Raw genomic sequence first — 14,182 nt, forward strand, 5'->3', positions numbered from 1 at the left:
TGTTAAAGCTAGAGCAGGCAAGATGTTTTTGAAATTCGTGGACTATTAACCTACTGCCTTTTAGCAAATGTTAACTCAACTAATCTTTGGGTAGATTTAGGTCATATCAATTTTTTTCAAACCTTCATACAATACACTCATGATGTTTCATTTCATTAGCTGCATGTGATGGCACTAGATGGCACTAGAAATCATAGAAATAATTCAGTATTTCAAGTATTTCTTTGATTAAAATAACAGTTTAGTTTGGAACGTGTTACACCCAGCACTCGCCTCTTGAAGAAGAAACCTCTGGCAAAACAGGCCTAAGGGAGGGGCAGCACAGAAGAAAATGACTCGGGCAATTGAAACACACACAGAAATGGCAATTGCACTGAACTGAGATGAGCTAGAAGTTGATGTCATCATGAAATTGCTAATAACTGAAAGTCATTTGAAAGCTCTTTAGCTGCGTTATCATCACCAAACAAAATTGCATTAAGTCAGGACTGGACTTTGTATCAGAACAAGATGCTTTAAAAGACAAAACCAAACTATGTAACCAGTACTACAGAACTTCAGACCAGTGCTAATATTAAAACTTTAATGATAATATAAGCATGGAATACAGAGCACATTGTACTATTTGAAAAAAACGGGTCACAACTATCACTAACAACAATGTCCTGAAAACAGAATTTAAACCTGATGTACCACTTTACATGCTTTTTTGCAGGAATCTCTCCATTTCTAACTCAAGGTCTGCTTTAAGTGAGCTTTAGACATTTAAACTGCAACACTAAATTATTTGCAGTGAAAAAAGGAGAGCATCAGGAGCAGAAGTTGAATGACTGAGTTCTGCACTGATTGATTATAATTCAAGCCAGGGTGTTGTTGTGCAGTTACTCTGTTTAAAGAACTCACCCCCGTTCTGTTAACAGTCAGGGCTGGGGGGCTGGGAGGAGGTGCTGGCCGTCGGATTGGGGTCTGGGATGCGGGGCCTCCCTGCTACTGCAGATAAGGAGGCGGTCTGCTTTCCTCCACCCCAGAGAGAAGGGTTACATCTCCTGGGTCTGGGTACGGTTTGCCCCTCTGGGGGCAGGGGTACCCGGACCTTTGGGGAGTGTGAATGTGTGTACAGTGTCTATTTCTGTTAGTCTCCACGTCGGGTGGGTGCCGAGTATTTGTTTGTGTATACGGGGGTGGGAATGCATGTTTGTGTCTGTGTGCGCCTGTTCATCTGTGTCTATATGTCAGTTTGGGTCTTAGACTCCACCTCTCTGGGAACATCTCAGGCTCTCCGAGGTAGGAGACCTATCTCCCTTCACCACACTCCCTGCCGGTGGCTGATACCCTCAGAAGTTGGTGTGTTGGTGGTTCTTGGTGTCTGGGGCTGGGCGCTCATGTATGTACCGACTCACTCCTGGTGGCCTACTGGTGGGGCCTGGGGCCTGTGGCCCGGCTGGGCCCCTTCCGGGGGTGGGGTGCCCTCAGGCCTCTGGCCTCTGGGCCTGAGGCCCGGTCCTCTCTGGCACAGCTGGCTGCCGGCAGAGCCCGCGGGCACGTCACTGCAACCCTCTGCTCCGTGGCTGCTGGGTGACCTCTCGTTTAGGGCTCTCCTCAGCTCTTCCCAGGAGGGTGGCACGGTTGCCCCCCTGGTGGTCCTCCTTGGGTCCTCGTATTCTGGGGCCTCTGGATGTCTGGGGCCCGGATCTCCTCCATACCTGCTTCATGCCCTGGGGGACGGGGCTATGGCTCCCCACACTCCCTAGCAGATCGTTACATGGAGAAACCTTTTGAATACAAGCGTGCTGATCCACACAGGTGTGCACACAGGTGTGCACACGGGTGTTCACAGACACAAACTACACCTTTCTTGGCTGCTACCTCAAAGCACATTGTGCGCTGTCAATCTTGCGTACTGCACAATAACATGTAATATTTAGTATCTACTGTTATCTACTGTTAGCTAGTTTATTGTGTTGGTGTTGTATTTATTATGTTGCTCTTTCTTGTTTGTTTTCTCTTCTGTTTTTTCTTATCTCCATACAGGTGATCCAGGTGTTTTTTTTATTTTTCTTTTCTTTTTTTTTCTTCCCCCCTTTCTCACATCTCTTCTCCCCTCTATTTTTCTTTCTCTCCCTCTCTTTCTTTCATTTTTTCTCCCTGTCCTATCCCCAGTCATGTCTGTCCCGTCTGTAACAGCCGAAAATCAAATCAAATAAATACATAATTATAATAAAGGTCAGTCAAATGGACCAATATGGCAAGGCCATGATGATCCAATTGGTAAAGTAAAGCCGCTTGGCATCTTTCTTGGCCTTCAATGGCCTGCAATGGGACAAATCGTGGAACAGTATATATTTGAAAGCCCCCTGCTGGACAAATATGGCAGCACAATCCAAGAATAAATCTAAAAGGTGGCTTATCACTATCATATTTTGTGACACAGAAGAAAAAAATATGTTTTTGACCAGGAACAAATTATTTGGTAGCTTATCAACACAGCTAACTGCTATCTTTTTAGTGTTTTTCGTTGGAATGTTTGACATAAAACACACCACATCATTAAATTAGGGCATGCCACACTGATGTAACCGCACGCGAAATATTAGTTATATTTAAAGCTAAAATATCCAGTTGTTTTCCAGTTATCTTTTAAAACTGTGTCTAATCTCTGAGTGACGTGTAAATACACTCAAACATAATAACAAATTAAAAGGTTCGAAGTCTATGAGACTTGCTCCTTGATTTCTGCTGCAAACCGATCCCTGTATAAAAGTGTCATACAAAAAGATGCAACAGCAAAGACTATTTTTTACTACTATACTACTATCATGTAGTAGTCCGATAATTGATTTATTTAGTCCAAAGACCAGTTAGATGGAAGCAAAGAAAAAGTACCTGGTCAAAATGTAATTTGATATGGTAGCAGTGATATGAAATGAACATATGGCTTTTTGGACTTGAGCACTGAGCTTTTCTCCCCGTTGTGTCCCCAGACTGCCCGTGGTTTTGGGACAATCTGACATGTTGGCAGCCTGCCAGGCTCGGGGAGGTGGTTGAGGTCAACTGTCCTGAACTCTTCTCTCAGTTTATGAGTGAAGAAGACTACGGTCAGTTTCTATACATTTATCTTTATATTTCAGACTGCTCTACTGCTGTAGAATTACATTGGTGTGTTTGGCTTTTTTACTGTAAGTAAGTAAAGGGCTCTGTGTCTGCAGAATTGGGAAAGGTTAGCCGCAATTGCACTCCGTTTGGTTGGTCGGAGCCCTTTCCCCACTATCTCGATGCCTGTCTGTACGAGGAAGGAAACAGCACCCACCCTGTGAGTTAAACAGCACCTCAGCATCTGCAACTGTGTCTAATGCACAGTTGTATTTGACATTTTCTATATGTGGCACTCTTTATTATGTGTCTCTATCACCATTGTAGGACATGTATTACGTGTCAGTGAAAGCTCTGTACACTGTGGGCTACAGCACCTCTCTGGTCTCTCTAACCACAGCCATGGTCATCCTGTGCAGGTTCAGGTGAGAAATACTGTACGTCTTATAGGAGATAAGACTGACTTTAAACCAGATCAAATGCATTTACTACAAGATTAAAACCACTGACAGGTGAAGTAAAGAGCACTAAGGATCTTTGTAATGCAATATTTTTGTGCCATTTATGAGTGAGCCTGTGAACGCTCAGTTTCTAAAGTTGGTGTGTTGGAAGCAGTACAAATTATTAGTGTGAGGATCTGACAGACTTGACTGTATATAAAAGATACACATAGTCATAGCTTTTCCATCACTTTTTTGACTCAAATGAGAGACGCTGACACTAACAAGCTTGGTCAGTAAACGGCATACATAAACTGCACAGGTTAAACACGCAGATACCTGCTAATAAGTCTTTATTACCACACCACAATAAACACTAAAATTTCACTCACCAAAACTGAAGCACAAACTATTTGGGTAGTCTGTTCTGCTTAGCACTCCATATTACTTATCAGATAAAGCCATTAAAATATTCCCAAATATAGCAGAGAGGTCCAGTTCAGTGATTCACTGTCAAAATAGCCACGCCCCTAACTTCAGATTTAGAAAAAGCCAAATAGGTCATATTACTGATATTACACTTTGGACATTTTGCTATGGAAGTCTCTGGGGACTGACACACTTTTGGAGCCAGCCTCAAGTGCTATGGACACTAATTAATCTGTTAGAAGTAGTGGTACTTACGCTTCTAACACTGGTATCCTGTCTATGTGTCAACAGTGAGTCACAGTGTCTTGCAGAGCAGCACTTGTGTGTGTTTATCAGGGCAAAGAAAATATTAGTTACAAAGTAATAAATTGTTATCCTGCGTGTTCACATTTATTCCTTCACACAGGAAGCTGCACTGTACCAGGAACTTCATCCACATGAACCTCTTTGTGTCATTCATCTTAAGAGCTATTTCTGTCTTCATCAAAGACGGCGTGCTGTATGCAAAAGAGGACAGCGAGCACTGCTTCATACACACCGTGAGTAAAACAAGCTGCACATGTGCCAATAAAGCAGGCTGTACTCATGCTGGTGATGGTTTGTGGCACCTTTGCTGACACTCTCTTGCACGTTGCTTTTATCTGTCTTCTCTTGAAGCTGGAGTGTCGAGCGGTGATGATATTCTTCCACTACTGTGTTCTTTCTAACTACTTCTGGCTCTTCATCGAGGGTCTGTATCTCTTCACGTTACTAGTGGAGACCTTCTTCCCTGAGAAAAGATACTTCTACTGGTACATCATAATAGGCTGGGGTGAGATGTCTAACATGCCATGCTATCACTATATTCATATTTCCAAATGTCATGTTGTTTACTTGGTGATGTTGGTTTCAGGGACCCCGACGGTGTGTGTGACCATCTGGGCAGTGCTGAGGCTGCACTTTGATGATATAGGGTGGGTTACGAACAACACTAAGTAGTGTCTCATGTTTTTGTTGTATACGTGCTGAACATCTCATTTTATCATCTGCGCTATTAGCTGCTGGGACATGAATGACCATGCTGCCATCTGGTGGGTGATAAAAGGACCCGTGCTGGCTTCAATTATGGTGAGAAGCCAGGAAGCAAAAACACAGTCTTTCTTTTGTCAAGTATATTTGTATTACTTTTATACAACTGGTTTATTCTACAGGTCAACTTTGTGCTATTCATTGGCATCATCGTTATCCTGGTTCAGAAGTTACAATCCCCAGATATTGGTGGAAATGAATCCAGTATTTACCTGTAAGTACTTGACATTAACATAAGGTTTCTTATTAGATCAGTTAAGATGTAAATGCATTTTGCTTTTAATGTGTTTAATGTCCCTTTTGTGTATTTAATATCATTTTATACCATTTTGTGATCAGTGCTAAAACATAACAAGTGTTTCATTGTGTAATTAATTAAGGAGAGCATTTCTCCCTGTTTCTAAGTTCTGGAATTGTCATGCAGTTTGCTTCACTGTTAATGAAAACACATTATTGAAGCTAATGGATGTAATATTATGTTTGACTTCTAACCTGATGATTATTGCAATTATTTTATATTTGGACTTTGATTCTTTTGGATGTGTGATGCAGTTGTCTTTGTTTGATGGACCAGAATATTGTTATGGTTTAGCTATTTAACAGGTCGCCATGACCCGTGTGGTGTTTAATGACTGACAAAAGAAACTGAGTTCTTTGGCTCTTCAAACTGCACTGTTAAAAAAAAAAATCCTAAAAAAAACAGTAATATTCCGGCAGATGGGGCGCCGAAATAATACCAGAAAATAACTTTCTCATAAAAATACGGTTATTTTCAGTAATGACAATACAGTTTGTTGCCCTAATTTTACATGGGATTTTGCCTTTTTCAAGTGTTTTTAAACATTAAATTAGGAACATGTTAATGTGATTAAACAATGAAATTACCTATAAACAAGGTCAATGAATGTGGCAATATGAATAATAATACTTAAATGTACAGAAATATACAGTTAACAGTTGGTTTAAATAATAATAATAATAATGATAATAATAGATTGCATTTATATAGCGCTTTTCGAGACCCTCAAAGCACTTTACAATTCCACTGTTCATTCACTCTCACATTCACACACTGGTGGAGGCAAACCACAGTTGTAGCCACAGCTGCCCTGGGGCAGACTGACAGAAGCGAGGCTGCCATATCGCGCCATCGGCCCCTCTGGACAACACCAGTAGGCGGTAGGTGAAGTGTCTTGCCCAAGGACACAACGACCGAGAGTGTCCGAGCCGGGGCTCAAACCGGGATTCTGCCCGTAAGTCATTAGAATTTGAAGTACTTGGAGACAAATTCAGTATTTCTGCATCTTAAAACTTAATATATATGGATGACTATTTAGTCCAGCTGTCCATCTATACATTTTGGGGGCGCTGGAGCTTTGGACAGTCTATCACAGGGCAATCACCATTCACACTCACATTCATACCTACAGTCAATTTAGAATCAGCAGTTAATGTAACATGCATGTGTTTGCACTGTGGGAGGAAACTGGAGCCCTGTGGCAGCTTGGGTTAAGCTCCATGATTCCTGGAACCCTATTATTTATTCTCCAAGTTAAAGTTCTGATTATGCAGCTTTTCCAGAGCTCACTCTGATCTGACTGTGGGGGAAAGTGTTTAGTTATAGATATAGAAGTTACAGATATGTTAGTGACTGAATATAAAACCTTGAAATGATTAGAAATGACTGAATAGAATGAGGCATATTTATCCTCATGCATGTATGCCCTACTGTAAATTTAATCTTCTGTGTATGTACTGACTGCAGTGAGGACTGACACATTGGTAGAACAGCTCTCTCATTATGATGGTGATGATGATGAGTGTGTTTCATGCGTTTGCTTTACAGAAGGTTGGCACGCTCCACTCTGCTGCTGATTCCTCTGTTCGGGATCCACTACACTGTGTTCGCCTTCTCTCCTGAGAACGTCAGCAAGAGGGAACGTCTGGTATTTGAGCTCGGGCTCGGATCCTTCCAGGTAACCATTTCCCCTGCATAGCCTAATGTAGGCAAGGATAATTTCTGTGTGAACTGTTTTCAGAATAAAACTTTCAGTCTATATTGTGGCAGTGCATCTGTTTCTTTCTACTCTTTGACCTGTTTTTATAGATGTTGTTGTCTATGATCTGTATTTATAGGGAGACAATATCCTTAATATTAGCGCAGAACCTCTGTCCACCTCCTATTCAAACTTTTTCTTTATGGGTGGCAGCCAGTCAGAATAAATTTGACTTAAGGAGAGTGAGAAGGAAGCTAAAACAACTTGTTTCACACAGAGGGTGAACTGAGGAGATGCTTCAAGGCCCAGTAAGATTAATAATTTGAAGTCTTAAGTTACAAAATTCTAATCTATTAGTGTCTAAGAATTAAAATCTGGTGCTGGAAAAGAGCAAAGTCGGACTAAACATTTTTTATTTTTATTTTCAAATCCAAAGTCAAAATTTAGAACATAATTTTTGCTAGCAACATTTATATACCTCCACTAGAAGGCAGCATCTTGCAGCGTGACTTAATCACCCTGCATATTCAGCCATCCATCCTGAGCTGAAACTGCCACATTAATGGTTAAAGTCAAGCAGAATGATCCTTGACTGCATCGTGTTTACTTTAGATGAGTTAGTCTCTTTGTCTCATGCTCTGACCTTCTGTGTTTCTTCAGGGCTTTGTGGTAGCCGTCCTCTACTGCTTCCTGAATGGAGAGGTAAATCTTCTTTATAGCAAGCTATCACCACAACACATTGTGCTGTTATACAGTACTTTAATAACACCAGAGTCTCTCAATCCAAATATATTCACATGAGATTTGAGGTTTGAGTTATGAATGTCTGGATTGAATAGAAATGCACTTTATTTTTGGGGTCTCCACCAGACATTTCCTAATTAAGTCAATATTTAAAGAACTCAATCTGAAGTTAAAAAATATCATTTACAGTCAAAACATTTTTACTATTAATATTTTTATTTTTTTAATGAATTATGTCACCCTTCTGCAGCACCACATGGTCTGTCTACAGTTTGATGCCAATCGAAATGCTCTTAAACAAACACTTTGCATTTCTGAAAACCACATAAATAAAGAATGAAAAAGGAACATGTAAATATAAAAGTGTTAAATAAAAAAGGACCGTAATAATAAAGTTTTAAATATTTTCTCACATACACTTTCTTTAGTTTAACAGGTTGTAAAAAATATGAGGGGTAAAGGGAGTCTGGCACATCTGCATTTTCATCCCTTTAGTAGAAACATTTTTTTGGAGCTCAGCATTTTCTTAGAATAGAATGCATGACTAATTTAACTGTGTGTAGATGTAAAACCATGAGACTGCAATTTCTGGTACAAGAAAATGACCGTTTACAGTTAGAAATGTAGAGCCTGAAGGCACTGAGCTTGTCTCTTTCCAGCGAGGTCCATTAATAATGACCTTGTGAAGTATATCCCTCAAGGTGCAATCGGAGATCAAGAGGAAATGGCGCAGCTGGACGGTGAACAGGTACTTTGCTGTGGACCTGAAGCACCGGCATCCTTCGTTGGCGAGCAGTGGGGTGAATGGGGGGACGCAGCTTTCCATCCTCAGCAAGAGCAGCTCCCAGATCCGCATGTCCAGCCTGCAGGCCGAGACTCCAGCCACCTGAGCAGCACCGACGGGGACGCCAAGTCTGATGACGCTGCCGCCTCCGGACCTGACGCCACCAAACCAACAATCCTCCCAATGACCAGCCTCACCAACCCGTTCCTCAACCCCTACCCCAACCCGTACCCCGATGAAATCATGATGGAAACCCAACTCACCTCCAGCGACCCAGAACAGCCACTCGTCTGAGGCCGCATCCCCTGAAATACGACCAAACCTGTCAGGTGAATTGAATGACACGTTCAGGTGCAGCCTGTAGGTTCACTCTCCTGTTCTGGAACCCCACTAAATAGGCATGTGTGCCGGCTCTCTCTGTATATATTGTATTGGTGTTCAGAATTGTCTGGTGTTGCAGTATTTGCTGTGCAACACAGAGGGACCAAAGAGCTCTACAATACAGTATGTATCCCATCACACTGATCATTCCAGTCTGTCTGAGGACACTTTGGTCTTCAGGTTTCATGCTTTTCTCAAGATACATTTTAGATGACTTTACACTTAATTCCTTAATTAATATCCCAGCTCCTGTGCCATGAAAAGTGATTTAACTGAAGAAAGTAAACACTGGTGACTCTGATGTAAATATTTTACCGGGACACGCCGCTGGATTTAAACATGAAGATTAGTTTCCTATTAGCTTGTACAAACTGTTGTCCTCTGTGTCCGACGCTTATCTCAACTGGGACTTTGGATTTTTAACAAAAAGATTGTTTTACACACTGTGGAGATGTGTGAAAGATGAGGTTAAAAAAATAATACAATAAATAAATATTAATAATAATTTGTGTCACATGGAAGTGAAGCCTGCCCCAATCTGAGGATGTAAATTAAGGATAAGTGCTGCTGCTACTCCAATTTATTCTGGTGTGGCCCAAAACACCTGGAGTGATCTTTTAAAAGAAGCTGTATATTTAATACCCTGAACATGAAGGAAAGTTTCTCTTTGTCAGCCTCTTTATCAGTGTTAATGACTGAAGCAGGGACTCTAAAGCAAACCTGGCCAGTTTCATTGGCGTCATACCCACATTCAAAACAATCCCTCCTTTGTCTCCTCTGTTTCAGTGCATATAAAACACTGAAAAAGCCGTCCTCCTTTTTTCTGTCAATGACTGCAGCACCCGTGATGCACAAACAGTGACTGTGTGTGTAAGCTTAGTATTATCATTCGTAGCCTCAGCTGTGACAGATTTAAAATAATATAAAGGTAGTTGAAGACAACTTCTGTCACAGAAAAATTTCACCAAGAGGTAAACAATGAAAAAGCAGTATTTACTAGATTATTATATGGACATATTCTGGGTAATATGCCATTAAAGTTAAAAATATGTATCATGTTGATCTTCAGATGTGTCCACAGTGCTAAGGTTTGCTGAATGCGACCACAAACAGGCCTTTTTTAAAAGTCTGAGGACACTGATGTAGTCAGCACGTCTGTAGTTTTAACAGCCGATAGTACAGAAAATGTCAATGAAAATGAGCACACGACTGAAATGTCATGAGTTCAGTTGCTTGCATGAAACTGCATTTATTGTCCACGTGGGTTGTTTGTGAGAATTCAGTGTTTTTTTTGGATGTTTTTTTTTTCTTAGGGTTTTTAGTGTTTATCAGGCTGCTGTGGAGCTAATGTGCTACATGTATCTCCTCCACAGCCTATTGCAGGAGGAAACTGTGTAAAACTATACTGGTCTAAGTGGAGATATAGACCATGAGAAACATCACAGCACTTCTTCTTTCGGGCTAAAACCTTTGTATTTTTCTCCTGACAGAGGACCATTTGAAAAATCTGTTTGAATTATTTTGATTAATGAGGTTTTCTCCTCGTTGTAACAGCTCTTTGTTACTGATGCTGTATGTGCTCATTCTGCTTAAAGACAAGTATGCTGAGATGGATGTTACTTATACCGAGATGGTAATTTTCTCATTCCAAAGACAAATGAATCGGCTCTTCACTGAGTATTTGCACGGCCGTATCTGTTTGCGATGCTCAAGTTCGCATTGCAACTGATGTCACTGCAGATTTTTCCTTTTGGTCTGACTCAGCTATCCTCTGAAACCCCTTGTTTGACTCTACTTTGTGTCTCCAAAAGTGCCTTTAAGCACAAAATAAGTATTTTGACTTCTGTTGATGAGTTCAAATAAAAGGAGATTTGTCTTTTCTTTTCAAAAAACTAAACTGCAAAGTAAAGGGTTTTTCAAAGTGCTTTTACAATGCTTCACACTAATTTTAACCCTGGAGGCCTTCAAAATCCTTAAAGCATGTTAAAGGAGACACAGAGAACATGACCAGTTAGTGTTGTCAGTAAAGCAGTGTTGCTTCTAAATATAGCGGCCATTGTACAGTGTAGCACAACATCACATCTACACACTAATAAATGCTTAATTTAGTGGGCCGTTATGGGGTTTTTTGTTTGTTTTTTTTGCTTAATGGCAGAAACATGAGGAAAAGTTCTCATGAGGCACTAAAGAAGCGGTTAAGCGGTTGACTTGACTTGACTAATGATTTTGCTTTTTGATTTGTTGTTGGGGGATTTGCAAAAAACAAGACAGTTTTCTTGTTTACAGGAGATAAACTCTGACTATTAAATATGAAAGACAAACAGGACCTTTAAAACTCAAAACCTGATTAAATTCTTTGATTAGCACAATGAATTTTTGCTAAGTATGTCACAAATACACATTATTTATGACTGATAACAAAAGAAAACCACATCTCCTCAGTTCAGCATGTTATCATAGTTTGAGCTGTTTTCCATATCAGCTGTTTGAAGTTACACCATAAATATCGTTTTGGTGATTTACAGGTAAGAAGACGCCTTATATTAAACCCCAAAAGTTTAATAAAATAAATAACTTGGACCAAAAACCACTTAAACAGATATTTTAAAGTAAAGATAAAATTGTACTAAACAAATGTGTGTTTAGGTTAAATTGATTAGGCTCACTTGAAAATTAGTCAGTCAAGTTAATAAATTATTTCCCTTGCCACAGTATTGTATTAAGCTGGTTGTCTTTTAACTTTGATTTTTAAAATATTTAGACTTTTGGGGTATTTTAGTAAAAATAAACAATACAAATATATATAATTAATAATGAAAAATTAATAAATAACTTAAAAATATCCACTTAACATCCTACACATTACCAGTGATCCATCTAGGGTTTAAAGGCAGTGTCACATTTGGATATCCAACTTATTTTCTAGAATTTTTAGCCAATTGCGATACCCAAAAAGAAAAAAAAAGTTGTCTATTTTGTGTATTGATTTCTAACATGATATTAAAATGTAGCCAATAAAATCACATTGATACTGTTTGTAACTGTAAAAGTGTCATTTCCCCCCCTAAACTTAAGGCGTCTTTGGACCTGCAAATATTCACTTTCTAGGAGTTCAGACGAGTCAAAAGCAAAGACAGAAAAGAAGGGCTGACCAGAAACTGTGTTGTCCTGCTAATCTGCTGTGTATGCATTTAGTCTGAGCTAAAACAATACCAGTGCAGATGCAACAGCAGCCATAGGGGGCCCTGGTTCATACAGGGAAAGGGCTGGTCAATCACCACCTCTGCTCTGGTTCACTTGGGGTCTTCAGTTGAGCTCATCACAAACATTTTGACAATCTCACCATTCCAGTTTTAAACCATATATTTATGATTTCCTTTAATGTTAAAATTAAAGTTAGAGCCTTAGATTGCCAGTACTATGTTGATGTCAAACAAAGATGTTGCTGTTACTATAAGAACCTGTTGTTTTTGACAATGAAGTAGTTAGTTAAAGTGTTTGAAAGGTGTGTAATCAACCTTTGTGACTAAATAAACTGCAGTGTAAATGTGCAAGACAGAAACAAGCTGCCTGTTGTACCTTGCAAAAAGTTTTTGTGGTTCAAAGTAAATAGCTGTCATTTAAAAACTGCGCTGTGATTGTTCTCATATTTTTATTTTTAGTAAATGGTGATTGTGTTTGCTAAAAGTATAAAGCCTCCTGTAATGCCTCTGTACTCTAATCGGCTGATGCATGCGCTTCAAAATGTTTTGATCTCATTTGACCAGCAGACGTAATCACAGGGGAGGGTCGGGCTTTCATGCCATTAAGGGAATCTGAGCTGTGTCCTTGTTTTAAATCCCTCAGACGAGTGGGTGAAGCAATTAATAAGCTAGAACACAGATATTGGGTTTCAACTGTGAATGCTTTATCAGATTGTAGTTTAACTCCCATCAGGACCCATTAAATACTTTTCCTTTGAATGTCAATGTTCACAAACATGAGGAAAGGTACAGTGCCATAAAAACTGCTGGGTTGTTTTTTTGTTTTTTTTTGCATAGCATGACAAGAAAGTTGATTTCTAATGAATTTCTTTTTGACATAGGCTGTCTCTTCAATTGCTTTATTGTACTGATTGCTATGGGGCTCAGCAGTCTGTGTACAGATTGCTGAAGGTAAAATTAACGTGAAGATCTCTGCTATGAGTCTCCTCCTGTCTGCTCATGAGCTCCTTTTTATTTGATCTCTCTCACTGCACACTACCATTTTAACTTTTTTTTGTGTGTGTGCACATTAGAAAGGTTTTTGTACATCATGTAAATATCAACAATAAATGTTTTTAACTTGTTGGTTCAATGTTGTTTGTCAATGCTGTCTTGTAGTTCAAAGATGTAAATCTTTGAAATACTATTATATTTTTTAAAAGACTGCTATATAACAACTGAGCACTCTAGGATTTAATCAGGGCAACATCCAGAGGGGTCAGAGGGTGGCACCAGCCCTCTTCTATGGTTTTTTTAATATATTGCCCAACATTTCCTGTAGGATTAGTATTTAGGGCCAAAGACACCACCAAAATTATAGTTAATAATATTTCAGGATGGTCCACTATCATCAAAAGAATAATATTTCTTTCTGGTACTATGACTCTGTTTCATGACATTAAGCAGCAAGCAAGTATAAGATTTACCACAATAGTCACCTGAGATTACTATTGTGGTTAATAGGTGCTATTTAAAAAACAAATGAAATGAAGTACAGTTGAAATAATTTGCTCTTCATTACCAGTTGGACATGTAAACGAATATCAGCTGAGCCATCAGCTGATGTGAGTTGACACTCAGCACTCAGCTGATCTGCTGGGCCTGCAGCATGTGAACTAATGCTCTGCTTGATTAAAAGCCAGCCTTATACTTATATATCCCCTCCCTGAAGAAGCAAAGACCAAAGCAGAAACTTGCACTCATGTAGTAAACTGGAACCTGCAAGAGAAACATTCACATCACACTTATAAGTAAAGGGGGAAAAAAAACATTGTGTAATTCCTACAATGTAAAAGACAATCTAAACTGCAAAGTCCACACAACATACACAGCTTTTTCATCCTTCATTAGAATAAAAATTCACTTCCTAATTGCACAATTTTTAACAGAGCAACACATTTATCACATAGCTCAGCAAAAGCATATGGTACAGTATCACAGTCTTACTGGGTTACACAGAGTTTGGATGCAAACTTAAAGTCCAGCTGAACTGCTGGGAAACATCGA

At 39.6% G+C, this 14,182-nt stretch overlaps 1 protein-coding gene across 2 annotated transcripts in view; it reads left to right on the top strand.

Moving 5' to 3' along the window:
- Positions 1-13,258, top strand: part of adcyap1r1b (adenylate cyclase activating polypeptide 1b (pituitary) receptor type I) — a 35,469-nt gene extending 22,211 nt beyond the window's left edge. Inside the window, exons 4-14 of one of the 2 annotated variants that reach the window (XM_031751383.2) lie at positions 2,982-3,095; positions 3,207-3,310; positions 3,418-3,515; positions 4,366-4,498; positions 4,617-4,770; positions 4,852-4,912; positions 4,997-5,066; positions 5,150-5,241; positions 6,874-7,003; positions 7,685-7,726; positions 8,470-13,258. In XM_031751383.2, coding sequence (XP_031607243.1) covers positions 2,982-3,095; positions 3,207-3,310; positions 3,418-3,515; positions 4,366-4,498; positions 4,617-4,770; positions 4,852-4,912; positions 4,997-5,066; positions 5,150-5,241; positions 6,874-7,003; positions 7,685-7,726; positions 8,470-8,658 — 1,187 coding nt within the window. In that variant the 3' untranslated portion in view covers positions 8,659-13,258. The remainder of the gene's footprint in view (positions 1-2,981; positions 3,096-3,206; positions 3,311-3,417; positions 3,516-4,365; positions 4,499-4,616; positions 4,771-4,851; positions 4,913-4,996; positions 5,067-5,149; positions 5,242-6,873; positions 7,004-7,684; positions 7,727-8,469) is intronic. The other variant, XM_039601110.1, reaches the window with a different exon arrangement.
- Positions 13,259-14,182: the final 924 nt, after the last annotated feature.

The sequence above is a fragment of the Oreochromis aureus genome, linkage group 17, assembly GCF_013358895.1.
Source record: "Oreochromis aureus strain Israel breed Guangdong linkage group 17, ZZ_aureus, whole genome shotgun sequence".
Classification (NCBI taxonomy): domain Eukaryota; kingdom Metazoa; phylum Chordata; class Actinopteri; order Cichliformes; family Cichlidae; genus Oreochromis; species Oreochromis aureus.